This window comes from Physeter macrocephalus, chromosome 6, assembly GCF_002837175.3.
Source record: "Physeter macrocephalus isolate SW-GA chromosome 6, ASM283717v5, whole genome shotgun sequence".
Classification (NCBI taxonomy): Eukaryota; Metazoa; Chordata; class Mammalia; order Artiodactyla; family Physeteridae; genus Physeter; species Physeter macrocephalus.
Window position 1 is genome coordinate 52,430,971 of NC_041219.1, and position 15,094 is coordinate 52,446,064.

The 15,094-nt window shown below is 56.5% G+C and overlaps 1 protein-coding gene across 1 annotated transcript in view; it reads left to right on the forward strand.

Annotated features, from left to right (window-relative positions):
* The window catches only part of SHANK3 (SH3 and multiple ankyrin repeat domains 3), a 58,559-nt gene that overhangs the window by 2,232 nt on the left and 41,233 nt on the right, over positions 1 to 15,094 (forward strand). Inside the window, exons 3-11 of the mRNA XM_055085377.1 lie at positions 180 to 383; positions 1,214 to 1,285; positions 3,381 to 3,489; positions 3,565 to 3,716; positions 3,809 to 3,976; positions 4,078 to 4,194; positions 4,578 to 4,655; positions 5,603 to 5,669; positions 12,058 to 12,331. Coding sequence (XP_054941352.1) covers positions 180 to 383; positions 1,214 to 1,285; positions 3,381 to 3,489; positions 3,565 to 3,716; positions 3,809 to 3,976; positions 4,078 to 4,194; positions 4,578 to 4,655; positions 5,603 to 5,669; positions 12,058 to 12,331 — 1,241 coding nt within the window. The remainder of the gene's footprint in view (positions 1 to 179; positions 384 to 1,213; positions 1,286 to 3,380; positions 3,490 to 3,564; positions 3,717 to 3,808; positions 3,977 to 4,077; positions 4,195 to 4,577; positions 4,656 to 5,602; positions 5,670 to 12,057; positions 12,332 to 15,094) is intronic.

A 15,094-nucleotide genomic window follows, 5' to 3' on the forward strand; every position in this document is an offset into this window, starting at 1 on the left:
CGGGACCCTCCCCACCTCCAGGGCGGGGGCGGGGCCCGGGGAAGCACCGCCCCCGGGGCGAGGCCTAGCCGGCGGGGCGCGGAGGCTCGGGGTCCGCGGCCTGGGCGCGCGGGGCCCGGGGACTCGGGGCTCGGCGCCGCGCGGGGCCGATCCGCGCTCACGCTCCCGCTCCGCCGCAGAAGTGCCTGCGCCTGGACCCGGCCGCGCCGGTGTGGGCAGCCAAGCAGCGCGTGCTCTGCGCCCTCAACCACAGCCTCCAGGACGCGCTCAACTACGGGCTCTTTCAGCCGCCCTCCCGGGGCCGCGCGGGCAAGTTCCTGGACGAGGAGCGGCTCCTGCAGGAATACCCGCCCAACCTGGACACGCCCCTGCCCTACCTGGAGGTGAGCGCGGCCGGGGGCGCGGCCGGGGGCGGGCTGAGAGCTCCGAGCTCCGGGACGGGAGCAGCGGAGGGCGCGGCCGCGAGGGGCACGGACGCGGGGAGTTAGTGTGGGAGCGGCGGGCGTGGGGGTTGGGTTGTGTGTCTGGTGCGTGAGGTGTGAGCCGCGTGCCGTGCGTGCGGTCAGCGGCACGTGCGATGGGGTGTGAGCAGGCGTGAGTGCCCGGAGCGCTGTGTGGAGTAAGCCAGCCGTGGTCTGTGTGCACGTCGGTGTCAGCGTCTCCCCCTCCCCGCCCGTGAAGTTGTCCGAAGGGCGACCTAAGCTTCCTCGTTTGCTCACCCGTCCGAGGTGTAAAGGCTGTTGAGCGCCCTGTGAGCAAGGAGACCCAGACCCACGGTTTGGAGGTGGGGGTGGTAAGTGCGATGAGCACTGAAGCAAGAATTACGGTGGCTGAGCTCAGAGCCGGCTTGGCCTCCGTGGTGGCCCAGGCAAGCAGGGCCAGTTCTTCCCAGAGACCGGATGTCTCGGAAGGTCAGCCTGGAACCTGGTCTTGGAAGAGGACCGAGGTTTCCACGGAATCCGGGGATGGGAATGAGACAGAAAGGGCACTGCAGGCGGACAGCTGGGCATACGTCACGCCTGACCTCTGTGTTGGTGGTGTCCACGGTAGTGTGCATGGCTTTGTGTGGCTGGCAGGCAGGGGTTTTGTGATGGGGGCGGCGAGCAGTGCGGGCCCCTAGCTGCACAGGAGTGGGCAGGACTCGGTTCTGTGCATCCTTTCACTCACTCAGCCCAGGTGGATGCCTTTTTCTGCCTTGTCTTTACCTGAGCAGTTTCGATACAAGCGGCGAGTTTATGCCCAGAACCTCATTGATGATAAGCAGTTTGCAAAGCTTCACACAAAGGTAAGGAGGCAGCCACAGGGAGTGGACTCCAAGGTCACCTTCTACAGCCCCTCCGACCGCCCCCCTCGTGACCAGTGTTCACCTACCCCAGCCTTAACTGGGTTTTGTGGTGTCAAAAATGTTGTTTAAAAATTCCCTTCTTGAGGCCCTCCCCGTTCCCAGAGCGCCCCCACCCGATCTTGGTTGGGGCTGACCAGTCAGTCCTGCCAGCCTTGGCTCAGTCTGCTTTCTCTTGTCGTCAGGGGCCCAGAGTGGGTGTTGGGGACGGATAGAGGGCTGGGTGCAGACTCGGGGCACCGTGGCTTTGGGGTGGTCGGTCTGGTGATGGGTTCTAGTCAGGTCAGACTCTGGCTGACCCCTCTGGTGGGCCCCTGGCTAAGGGGTGGAGTGCGATAGGGCACAGTGTTTTTGTGGGGGAGAAGTGAGCAGGCACCAGATGTGGTTGTTGCGGGGAGCTGGGTAGGGGTGGGGAGAACGGGGAGCCCAGCGCTTAGTGGTCATCCAATGCTGGGCACTTTAGGCATCTCATTAATTTTCTTCTGTGAGGGACTATTATTATCCCATTTCACAGATGAAGATCCTGAGTCCCAGGGAAGTTAAGTGACTGACTTACAGCTCTGCATCCAGTGATGCTGGGGCTGAACCCAGATCTGTCTGACTCTGGGGCCCTGTCCCTAGGCATACTTGTGGGGTCTTTGCTCCTCGATACTGTTGCTAGGAGGGTCCGACCCCAAGTGCTCTTTGGGGGGCACCTCCCTGTCTTCTCTGAATGTAGGAGGGGCAGGGTGCGTGCCGCGGCCCTTCCCACAGGCAGACTCCCTGAGCTCCCAGCCCAGGCTCCCCTGGGCCAGTGGACATTTGCTTGCTGGACACTTCATTAACAGTCTCTGGAGCCTGTGTCCCTTCAGAGAGGGATCTGAACATTCACCCCTGTGGCCCAGTGACCGCGCTGTGATCCTGGAGCCTCCGTGCCCGATTTCTCTGCTACCCCGGGGCATGTGGTGGTCAGTAGCCATGACTCTGTGGCTGGGCAGAGACTCCCTCACTGGCCCCGGTGTGACCTGTCACCCTGGGTTCCTCCTGTAGTTGCCTCTCCTCCAAAACTGTCCCCAGTGACCCACAGGACACCAGTGACTCCTGACCTTCACTGAGTCCCACTCGTTTTGAGGATGAGTTTCAACTCCTTACCACAGCCCCGTGTTTCTGCCTGCCTGGGCTCCAGCTGGCCCCCCACCATCACACCGCCCCCCCTCCCTCCCTGCCGGCTACAGCTGAGGTCTGTCCTCTCAGCCATGAGCATCATTCCTCCTGTCTCATTGCCTGACCCCCCTGGAGGATGCTGCCTCCTGTGGAACTGTCCCTATGGCACCCTGTCTTATTTCTGATGCACTTTGTTTCTAGAGGGCCTGGGGCCTCTGGCCAGGGCACCTTGCCTTGTGCACGGGGCATTGTAGCACCAGCAGGAGCTCAGTGAGGCTTTGCTGAGTAAATTAGCGCACGACTGGGGGTATGAATGAAAGGCAGTCAAGGTCACGTGACAGGAGGGGACACCTGGTGATGGGGGAGGGCCCCAGAGTTGGGAGTCTGCCGTGGGGTGAGCTTGTGAAGCAGATGGGCTGGATAAGGAACAGGCTACCTTGGGAGTCATGGGGATGTGGGCTGCCCTGGGCTGGCTCCTGCCCATGTGGCCTCGGGCTCTTCCAGGCTGGACAGGGTGGGGCACCAGGGCTAGGGAGAGAAGCCAGGGCAGGGGCTGAGGCTGGGGAAGGGAACTCACTCGGGGCGTGAGTGAGGGCAGCCTCGCCTTGTCGAGGGGCTGGCTGGGCTCAGGCTGACAGCTGTGTTGGGTTTGGGATGAAGGGAAGGACTTGGAGCAGCGCGTGGGTCCAGCTGAGCTGGGATGGGGGCCACAGCGGGAGTGCAGGGCTTAGGGTGACACGAGAGGAGTGACAAGGTCACGACGTAGGCTGATAGGTCAGACTGGGGGCGGGGTGGGGTGGTAGATGCCCCACAGGTAATCTGAGGGTAGAAGGTGGGTGATGGTCAGAAGATGGTGGCCATGGTGCGGGCTGATCAGGATGGCTGGGTGTTCCAGGCGAACCTGAAGAAGTTTATGGAATACGTCCAGCTGCACAACACGGAAAAGGTGGCACGCCTGCTGGACAAGGGGCTGGACCCCAATTTCCACGATCCTGACTCCGGAGGTGAGAAGCAGAGCAGGAAGGGGCATGGCCTTGGAATGGCCAGGACTGTAACCTTCACCTATCCCTTGAACCCAGAGTGTCCTCTGAGCCTTGCGGCCCAGCTGGGCGATGCCACGGACCTGCTGAAGGTGCTGAGGAACGGCGGCGCTCACCTGGACTTCCGCACCCGCGACGGGCTCACCGCTGTGCACTGTGCCACGCGCCAGCGGAATGCGGCGGCCTTGACGGTCAGTGCGGGCACAGCCCTGGCCTGGAGGGCACGCGGCCCAGTAGCGGGAGGAGGCTGGCCTGGCATGAACACCGAGGTTCTCGCTCTCAGACCCTGCTGGACCTGGGCGCTTCCCCCGACTACAAGGACAGCCGCGGCCTGACGCCCTTGTACCACAGCGCCCTGGGTGGGGGAGACGCCCTCTGCTGTGAGCTGCTCCTGCACGACCATGCTCAGCTGGGGACCCCCGACGAGAACGGCTGGCAGGAGGTCCACCAGGTGGGCGGGGAGCGTGAAGGCGGGGGTGTCCCCGGCTCTGTCTCTGGGGTTGGGGCTTGGGCTCTGTCCGGGGGCCCAGCGGCACCTCTCTCCTCCCCCAGGCCTGCCGCTTCGGGCACGTGCAGCACCTGGAACACCTGCTGTTCTACGGAGCCAACATGGGGGCTCAGAACGCCTCGGGGAACACGGCCCTGCACATCTGCGCCCTCTACAACCAGGTGTGCCTGCGCCTGTGCACACGTGTGTGTACACACAGGTGATGCTGTACAGTGACTACCTGCGTGTGCACGTCTGACCCTGTGTGTCGTGCCACAAGCGCGTGCTCCGCGTCCTGCAGTGAGCTGTGGCCTTGTAGGCCTACGTGTGTGTATCAGTTCCCTGCACACACGTGTCACACGTGTGTGTGCTGCACAACCAGGTGTGAATTGTGTGCATCTGGGCCCTCTGGGCCAGGTGGGACCTGCACGTGTACACCTGACCCGCTTGTCCCTGTGCTACAAATGTGTGCGCTGAACACGTAGGCGTGGGTACGTGTGCCCTGCACTCCCGTGTACGCATGTGCTGTCGCCCAGTTGCAACCCCTACTCCGACCCTCCCACAGGAGAGCTGTGCCCGCGTCCTGCTTTTCCGTGGAGCCAATAAGGATGTCCGCAATTATAACAGCCAGACAGCCTTCCAGGTACACCAGTGTCTACGGGAGCATGAGGCTGCCCCAGGGCGTGTTGGTCTGTTTGTATGTGGCTTGGTCTCTCTAGACCTTGCTTTTTTCCCCTCTAGAGTCATAAGGGAGCTCTGACCCCAGGATCGCCCCAGGGTGGGGCGGAGGAAGGGGGTGAGCCAGTGCAGTGCCCAGCTCGTGGTGGGGGTGTTCGTTGAGGGTGGTTCCCTTGGTCCCCTTTCCAGGGAGGAGAGAAGAGGGTTAGAGGGCTCTGGGGCCAAGGGAGAACAGTTGTGGGCCTGACCTACCAGAGACAGGTGGGGTGCAGAGGCCAAACCAGGGGCGAGAGGGGTGGTCCCAGAGCCTGACTGAACTCAGGTCATGTTTCTGGGCCTTTTCTCTGGCCAGGTTTGGTTCTTAGCACCAGGAGGACCAGATGGCTGGGTCTCTGTGTGGCCTGGAGTTTGTGGGGGAGTCGGGGACCACGTCATGGGGGCTTTGGACACGGAGGGAGCTGGGAGTCCTCTCTCAGTGGGAGCAAGGGCCTTCGTAGGAGACGTGGGAAGAGCAGGTCTGGCCACTGATTGTCCAGTCGGGCACAGAGGCAGCAGTGGAGGGCTTTCTGGATGATGAGAGGCAGGGGTGAGGGCACGGAGGAGAGAGGGTGACAGGAGTAAGGTAGTGGTGGGTGGGCCATGGCTGAGACAGAGAAGATGGTGTGTGGAGGGGCCATTAAGAGAACAGGCAGAGTGGCCAGCGTGTCCCGGCTTCAGCTCCGAGAGTCTCGTGTCCCAGGAGACCCCTCAGTCCCATGCAGACTGGGGTGGTGAGTTTAGGCAGGGGACAGGGTCCGAAGCTGGGGCCCCCAGCTGAGGAAGACCCCACACAGGAGTCCGCGAAGGAGCCGCTGGGGCCGAGGGGCGGCGAGTCTGGTGCCCCTGAGTGCCCCTCCTCCTCCCCTCCCGCAGGTGGCCATCGTAGCAGGGAACTTTGAGCTTGCGGAGGTCATCAAGACTCACAAAGATTCGGATGTTGGTGAGTTCTGCCCACCCAGGTCCCCGCTGAATGTGGATTTGTGGGGGTCGTCAGGGCCCAGCAGTGCAGGGGTCCGTGGGGATGTTACAAGGAAGCCCCCATACCCTGAGCCTTTTCCTCCAGTTCTCCCAGTACAACTGGGAGTGGTCCATTAGTGGCCCCTGCAGGTATGGGGAATGTGCTGAGGGAAGGGCCTGTGTAGGGTGGACAGAGGGTCAGGGTCAAGGTCATGGTTAGGTGAGGGCTGTGGATTGGGGTGAGAGTCAGGTCAGGGTCAAGGGTATGGTTATAACGGTTAGGGCTGTGGGTTGGCGCCAAGTGCTGGGTTTAGATATCAGCTTAGGTTGAAAGCAGGGTTGAAGTTAGGGTCAAGGTTTGTTTTCCTGTTAGGTCGTGTGAAGGGCCAGCTGGGGACGTGTAGCAGTGGACCCTCAGTGTTTCACTTCATCCTGGCACATAAAGCAGCTCAGGCGGCCCATAGCAAGCCTCGCCACGTGTGGGCACGCGTAAAGAAATCAAAACACGGTGCTGGGGATGCACGTGGCAAAGGGTGGCAGCGGTCTCGGGGCAAGGGGCTCTGAGCCTTCGGCAGCCAGTGCTTCGGGGGCGCCCCGTACGTGCCCCGGAAGGAGAACCAGGGGCGGCCCTGTAGTCTGAACCGCAGGGCAGGAGGGCTCACGTGGGGCCTGGGCCGGGGGGCGCCCACTCCCACGTCAGTCCTCCAAAGCCTGCCGCCCGTCCCTGTGTGGGGGTGGCTGGGGGGTGGGCCTCTCTTCCTGGAAAGAATACTTTCTGGCCAGAGGCCGCCCCCCCAGCCCCCAGCCGCAGAGGGACCTCCTGCTCAGCTCTCTCTGTCCTTGGTGGACCAGGCTTTTCTGCCCACGGCTCTCTTCGGAACACAGACTCCCAGGCTCCCCTTTCAGCTGGGACTGTGATATCCCCATTTTTATAAAATTTAAAGCGACAGTGGACAGCAGAGGGCTAGAGCTGGTCTCAGGTTTTGAGTCTTTGTTCGTTGTAATGTGAGGTTATGGTCAGGCAGGGGTTAAGACCAAGGCCAAGTTTGGGGCTTCCCAGGTGGCGCAGTGGTTGGGAGTCCGCCTGCCGATGCAGGGGACGCGGGTTCGTGCCCCGGTCCGGGAAGATGCCACGTGCCGCGGAGCGGCTGGGCCCGTGAGCCGTGGCCGCTGGGCGTCCGGAGCCTGTGCTCCGCAACGGGAGAGGCCACAGCAGTGAGAGGCCCGCGTACCGCAAAAACAAAAACAAAAACAAACAAACAAAAAAGACTAAGGCCAAGTTCATGTTTAAGAAGTCTTCCTGTAGAGAGTCTCCCCCGAACAGTCCTCCCCACAGTGAGGCTTGGTTAGGAGCCCCTTGTTCCCCAAGCAGGGTCAGCGGACCGTGAGAGTGGGTAGGCTGCAGGATCAGTAGGTGTGTGTAGAGCACATAACTGAGCTAACGAAGTGGTGTAGGCTTGGGGCCCAGGTTCTGCTTGGGAGAGAACTGTGATGAAGTTTGAGGTTTGAATTAAGGGTGAGAGACAGAGCAAGGGCTCCGGTTAGGGTCTGGTTGGGGCCGTTGCGTGTTTGGAGGTGGTTGTTAGCCTGGGAGAAGCCTGGTTTGCGGGTGTGGGTTCCGTCTTCTGTTTGTGATGTCACCTTGGGAAAGCTGCTTGGGACCTCTGTGCCTCAGTTCCTTTCAGTAAAATATGGTTATTTGCAACCCCTTCCCCCTCTGACCTCATGTGGGATTCTATTCCGTGGGTCTGGACTCTGGCAGGTGGCCTTGAGGGTGGGGGCCAGGCCACGGTCCAGGCTGAGAGTCAGGCAGGCCTCAGCTGCCCCTCTTCTTTGGACAGACATGCTAGGGCTCCTGGGGTCACCATCATCTCAGCTTTCTGTCTGCCTGATCCAGAGCGAGCTCACCCGGCTGGGGTTAGGCATTTGTCGCTGAGCTGAGAGGTCCACATCAGTTAGTCCCACTGAGGGCATCCGCTCTGCTGGCCATGTCCCCTTACCTGCTCAGGTGTCGCACATACACTCAGAAGACACAGCCAGATGTTCATGAGTATTTAGGATAAACCCTGTTCTTTTAATTCACTGTTTTAACAACCCCCCAATGAGTCGTCGTTGTTAGTCCATTTCTGCAGAGGAGGAAACTGAGGCACAGAAGGGTTAATGGCAAAGCCTGCCTTCAGTCCTGAGCATCCAGGGATCCAGCCTGGTTACGCCACCCCCTCTGCACACACGCCCTCCGTGAGTCAGTTGTCATGTGCCACCCCAGCTTGGGGACCCGGCTGGGACCTGCACACAGAGGAGGAACAGCGGGGAGGCTTTGCCCAGTCATCCTTCCTTTTCCTCAGGCACGAAGCCCACCTGGAGGGATCTGGTAGGCTGAGACCTGTCACCCTTCCCGGGACAGGTCACCTGGAAGCCTCTTGGCGGCCTCACCTTCCCCCTCTAGACTGACCAGCTGGAAGCAGGGATCCTACCTGGGAGCAGCCCCCTCTGCTCCCTCACCTGTTGCCTTGGGCTACCTCTGGGTCCACAGGCTCTCCCACCCTCTCTCGTGTGTACACTTTCAAGTACACTTCTCACTGACTTGCTATCCCAGAGTGCTTTTCCAGAGTGCCCTAGGGAAGTGCTTCTCACTTTGCAATGTACCTTTGAGTCACCCAGGGATCTAGTTAAATGTAGATTCTGACTCAGAGGGTCTGGGTGGAGCCTGAGATTCTGCATTTCTAAAAGCTGGAGGTGAGGTCCAGAGGCCCACACTTTGCATAACAGGAGTCTAGAATAGGGCTTGGCAAACAATGCCCCCAGGCCAAATCCAGCCCACCGTCTGTTGTTGTTTTTTAATCGAGGCTTTAAAATTGAGGATTTAAATTCAGTTAAAATCAGATTCGTATAACATAAAATTAACTATTTTAAATTGAATAATTCAGTGGTATTTAGTACATTCACAACCAACTCTATTGAATTCCCAAACATTTTCATCCTCCCAAATGGAAACAACATATGTATTAAGCAACTATTCCACATTCCCCTCTCCTTCAACCCCTGTCAACTATTAACATACTTTCTGTCGGTATAGATTTACCTATTCTGGATATTTCATTTAAGTGGAATGACCCTTAGTATTTGGCTTCCTTGTTTTCAAGCTTTGTCCATATTGTAGGATGTATCACTACTTCATTCCTTTTTATGGCTGAATAATAGTCCATTGTTTGTATATGTGACATTCTGTTTATCCATTCATCCTTTGATGGACACTTGGGTTGTTTCCGCCCTTTGGCTATTGTGAATATTGCTGCTACGGAAGATGTGTGAAATGTATTTGCTTGAATACCTGTTTTCAATTATTTTGGGTGTACACTTAGGAGTGGAATTGCTGGGTCATATGATAATTCTATATTTAATTTTTTGAGGAACTACCAAATTGTTTTTCACCATTTTACATTCCCACCAGCGATGTATGAGGGTTCCAAATTCTTCAGATCCTCACCAACACTTGTTATTATCTTTAAAAGAATTTTTTTTATTAAAAAAGTTTTTTTTATTATAGCCATTCTAGTCCAAGTGAAGTGGTATCTCATTGTGGTTTTGATTTGCCTTTCCCTAATGGCTATTGATGCATCTTTTCATGTGCTTATTGGCTGTTTGTACATCTTTTTTGGAGAAATGTCAGGTTCTTTGCTCATTTTTATTTTTTTTAATTTTATTTATTTATTTTTTTTTGTGGTATGCGGGCCTCCCTCTGCTGTGGCCTCTCCCGTTGCGGAGGACAGGCTCCGGACGCGCAGGCCCAGCGGCCATGGCCCACGGGCCCAGCCGCTCCGCGGCACGCGGGATCCTCCCAGACCGGGGCGCGAACCCGGCTCCCCTGCATCGGCAGGCGGACGCGCAACCGCCGCGCCACCAGGGAAGTCCTGCTCATTTTTATTTATTTAAAAAAATATTTATTTATCTATCTATCTATCTATCTATTTCGGCTTTGCCGGGTCTTAGTTGCGGCATGCGGGATCTTTTAGGTGTGGCATGCGGGCTTCTTAGTTGCGGCATGCGTGTGGGACCTAGTTCCCTGACCAGGGATGGAACCTGGGCCCCCTGCATTGGGAGCGCGGAGTCTTACCCACTGGACCACCAGGGAAGTCCCTTCGCTCATTTAAAAATTGCTCGTAGAATAAGTTAGGAAGTGTTCCTACCTTTTCCATTTTTTGGGAAGAATTTGAGAAGGATTTTGCTAATTCTTTTAAATGTTTGGTGGAATTCATTAGCGATGCCATTTCATGCTGGATTTTTCTTTGTTGGGAGATTTGTGATTACTGATCCAATCTTCTTGCTTTTTATGGGTCTGTTTAGATTTTCTATTTCTTCTTGAGTCAGTTTCGGTAATTTATGTTTTTCTAGGATTTGTCCATCTAGTTTATCTAATTTGCTGACATACAATTATTCATTGTATTCTCTTATATTTCTTTTTACTTGTATAAGGTTGGTAGTCATACCCCAGTTTTCATTTCTGATTTCAGTTATTTGTGTCCCCCTTCTCTTTTTTTTCTTAGTCAGTCTAGCTAAAGGTTTGTCAATTTTGTTGATATTTTCAAAGAAACAACTTTTGGTGTCATTGATTCTCTCTGTATTTCTATTCTCTATTTTGTTTATCTCATGTAAGCTTTATTATTTCCTTCCTCTGCTAGCTTTGGGTTTGGTTTGCTTCTCTTTTTCTAGTTCCTTAAATAGGTTATTGATTTGAGACCTGTATCCCTTTTTTTTTTTTTTTTTTTTTTTTTTGCGGTACGCGGGCCTCCCTCTGTTGTGACCTCTCCCGTTGCGGGGCACAGGCTCCGGACGCGCAGGCTCAGCGGCCATGGCTCACAGACCCAGCCGCTCCGCGGCATGTGGGATCCTCCCAGACCGGGGCGCGAACCCGATTCCCCTGCATCGGCAGGCGGACGCGCAACCACTGCGCCACCAGGGAAGCCCCCAAGACCTGTATCCCTTTTTAATGTAGGTGCTTACAGCTATAAATTTCCCTTTTAGTACTGCTTTTACTGCATCCCATAAGTTTTGGTATGTTGTATTTTTGTTTTTATTTTCTCAAAGTGTTTTCAGTTTTCCTTATGATTTCTGTTTTGACACACTGATTAAGAGTGTTGTTTACTTTTTCACATATTTGGGAATTTTCCAGTTTTTTTTTCCTGTTCTTAATTTCTAGCTTCATTCCATTGTCATTGCAGAAGATACTTTGTATGATTTCAGTCTTTTGAAATTTATTGACACTTTTTTGGTGACCTCATTAATGATCTATCCCGGAGAATGTTCCATGTGCACTTGAGAATAATGTGTATTCTGCTCTTGTTCTGTGGAGTGTCCTATATATATATATATATATATATGTATCTGTTAGGTCTAATAGGTTCAAGTCTTCTATGTTCTTATTGATCTTCTCGCTAGATGTTCTATCCATTATTGAAGGTGGGGTGTTAAAGTCTTAAATATTATTGTAGAACTGTCTATTTCTCCAAATATATCAATGTTTGTTTCATATATTTTGATGCTTTGTTGTTTGGTGCATATGTATTAATAATTGTTAATCTATTTGACGAATTGACACTTTTATCAATATATAATGTCCTCTGTCTCTTGTAACACTTTTTATCTTTAAGTCTATTTTGTCTGATATTAATGTAGCTACTTAGCTCTCTTTTGGTTACTATTTACATGAAATATCTTCCTTTATCCTTTTATTTTAAGCCTACTTGTGTCTTTGGCTCTAAAGTGATTCTTTTGTAAATAGCACATAGTTGGATCATGTTTTTAAAATCACCATCTGCTATTTAAATAAAGTTTTATTGGAACTCAGCCACACCCATCTGCTTATACATCATTTGAGGCTGTTTTCATGCCGCAGTGGCCGTGCTGAGTCCTTGCAACAGAGACTGTATGGCTTGCAAAGCCTGAAATGGTTACTATCTGATTCATTACAGATGTTTGCCAACCCCTGGTCTAGAACATCTTTTACCATTTCTCTGGTTATGGTCAACTGCAAACAGTTCTATACAGTGGTAGTCTGGTGAGATTTGTCACATGTGGCCGGTTTTGTCTCTCTGGAAGCCTGTGAAGTAGGCAGTTCCAAGACCTCATTGGGCTGACAGGAAGGGCAGGCTTTTACCCCCTGAAGGTAGAGGTAGAGGCAGTTTGGTATGTGACCCGCCCCGCATCATAGTTTCCGTCATGGGGTGACCAGCTGTCCTGGTTTGCCTGGGACTGAGGCAGTTCCTGGGACATAGGATTCTACTTTTAAACTCTGGAAATACCAGGCAAACCAGGACAAGTTGGTCACCCTTTCTGGCTGCCCAGAGTCTCACCTGTCCCCCCTCCCCCCCCAGTACCATTCAGGGAAACCCCCAGCTATGCGAAGCGGCGGCGGCTGGCCGGCCCTAGCGGCCTTGCCTCTCCTCGGCCCCTGCAGCGCTCAGCCAGTGACATCAACCTGAAGGGCGAGGTGCAGCCAGCAGCTTCTCCTGGACCTTCGCTGCGAAGCCTCCCCCACCAGCTGCTGCTCCAGCGGCTGCAGGAAGAGAAAGACCGGGACCGGGACGGTGACCAGCAGAGTGACGGCAGTGGCCCTGCAGCAGGCAGGGGCGGCCAGAGTAAGATCAGGTACGTGGGGCCGGGACCTGAGCCAGGAGGAGCCAGCGTTAGGGGGGCAGGGAGAGGCCTGCTGGTGCCTGGCACCTCTGCAGTGGTGAGCTGAGGCTTTGGATGGGAAAGGGAAGAAGGTGAGGTCCTGTGGCCTGGGGCAGCCTCCCCCATGCTGATCTCTGGTTGGAGCTGGACTTGTCCCGAGGGCAGTGGGCAGCTGAGGGAGAATATTGTGGGGAGAGGGTCTGGTCAGACCTGTGGTTTAGAAAGGTTCCTGCAGTGCCAGGGAGGAGGATGAGGGCTGGGCTGAGGCAGGGCTGGGTGACGTGTGGCAAGAGGTTAGGGACCGGAGCTTCCTCTCCATGAGGGCTCAGAATCTGTAGGCGGACCCTAGCCCTGTCCCCAAGGGGGGGAGTCTTCATCCCAAGACTCCCTCTTGGTGTTTCCCCAACCCCTCTGGCCCTGTATAACCACAGGACGCCATGGTTCTTCTCTTTATCCCTCACCGTGAGTGCTGGGACCCTGAGAACCAAGGACGTCTGAGGGACTTGGCACTCCTAGAACTTAGAGCAAAGAGCCTGGGTGGGAGCCCCACCAGACCCTGTGGGCTGGAGCCCCAGTGAGCTGAGCAGTGGGGAGTGGAACGTAGATACTGGCTCTGCAGACAGATGGACGGGCTCCAGCGCAGTCCTCGCATCTGCCGCCCGTGTGGCCTCGTGCAGATTAGCCAACCACTCTGTGCCTGGGTTTCTCATCGGTAAGGTAGGCTAATCCTACCCAAAAGATTTCCTCTGGGAAGCCTTCTGGAGCCTGGGCAGTGAAGGCTCCTTACTGGGACCCCCTGGCCCACAGCAGCGGCCTGCTGCTGCTGATTAAGGCCTCTCTCCTCCCTGCACCCCGAGGGCAGGAGCTGTCTTTCTCATTTCCCACAGTTGCTCCAGAGCCAGTCACATAGAAGGCGCTCGGGAGACATGTTGATTGAAAGAGTTATGTAAATAGCACTTTGTTTTCACAGTGACAGCTGGGCTGAGCAGCGTAGTGTGTATCATATCACTTACCCTTGACCGTGTATGAGGCTGTGCTGTATTTTACAGACGAGGGTCCTAACTCTCAGGTGGGGTAAATGACTTGGCCAAAGTCACAGAGCTGGGAAGCAGCTTAACTTGCCCCCAGGTAGACCTGATTCCCGAACTTCCTAAGCCTGAGCGTTCAGCAGAGGGCTTGGGGTGCAGCAGGAGCTTAGAAAAGCCATTTCTTCCTCTGCTGTCGTCCCCGCTCATAACAGCCTCGACCTGTGATGTCTTCTCTGCCTCTGCGTGTTCCTACCCAGACTGCAAGGCTACCTGTCCTGCCCCAAATCACCTCAGTTCTCCCCGCAAACTTTTGCGTGGCCCAGTGGCTAAAAGAACCAACTTTGGGATGTTTCGGTTTTGCAGGTGGGCTGCCTCTGAGTTGGAGCTGTGTGGAAGGCCTGCTTTCATGCACGGTTTTCATCTATTCGGTCATTCTTTTAGCAAACGCAAGCTAAGACCTGCTATGTGGGGAGAGCAGAATTATTATAACTTTTTTTCCAGCAAACATTTAGGAGGTGCCTAGGGTGCCAGATGTGCTGGGGGGCTAAGGGCGAAGCAGCAGCTGGGGGGGGTTGCGATCCAGGTAAGGGAGTCCCCCAGTGAGTGGCCGGGAGGGGGCTGAGGAAGTTTGGTGCACCCTGGAGGGAGAGGGCCTCAGGGGGAGAGATCACCTTTGGTGGAAGGAGAGAGGGTAGACGTCTGAGTTGGAGCTGCTGTTGGGGGGTGGCGGGTAGAGGTAGGTGGCCGAGGTGGCAGTTTCCCCCTGGCGCCCCCTGTTGGCAAAGCCTGGCATGAAATGTAGTCGCAGGGTCCCCACGACCGCCACAGAGCCGGACAGAGAAAGGTGCATCCGGAGCTGAGAGACAGTAACTTCACAGCTGGCCGGAGGAGCAGTAATATTAGGATAGTTGAGGTGCTGGGAACAGCCTTGTGAGCGGCCGGGGGTGGGGTGGGGGGGGGAGAGAAGGTGCGCAGCCTTGTTCCTGAAGTGTAGCTAATCCTCGTCCCAGAGAGCCTGGCTGTTGGCGGAGAACGTGGACCTGGTCGGCCTAGGTGCCAGGGAGCCGGTGCAGGCCGTTGAGCAGGGCAGAGGCGTAGGGCCGAGGCCTCAGGCTCGGTGCCCAGATCGGGGGAGTGGTCCGGGCAAGGCGGTCAGCCTGGAGAGGGCGTGAACATCCGAGGCAGATGTCCAGGAGGAGAAGACCCGGGTCGGGAGGGGGATTCTGGCGCCCAGCACACGCAGCGGTCAGGGTGTGCAGAGGCCGAGGCCCGAGCCGGAGGGTGCGGGCGCGGACCCGCTGGTGGAGCCCCTCCTGGCGGCGAGGCGAACCATCGCTGTCCGAAGCCTTCAGTCCCCTCCCCAGCTCCCACCCGGCCGGTCCCGCCTCCCCCTTCCCGGCGACCCTCCGTCGGACCGACCCCTCCCCCACCTTCCCCTCTGGGCACCGTAGTCCCCCTCGGCCCCTCGGCCTCTCCCGCGTCGGGGCCGCGGCGACCGGGCCGCAGGGGGGAGAGGAGGGAGCCCGGCCCGCCGCCCGCAGAGGGAGGAGCCGGGCCGCGGAGGAGGCGGGGCGCGCGGAGCGGCCGTGGCATGGAGCGAGCCCGGCGCGCCCGGGAGCGCAGCCCCGCGGCCCCGGAGCCCTGAGCGGGCGCGGCTCGTGCGCTGGCGGGAGCGGGCCGGGCGCGGCGGCGCGGCCCATGGAGCGGC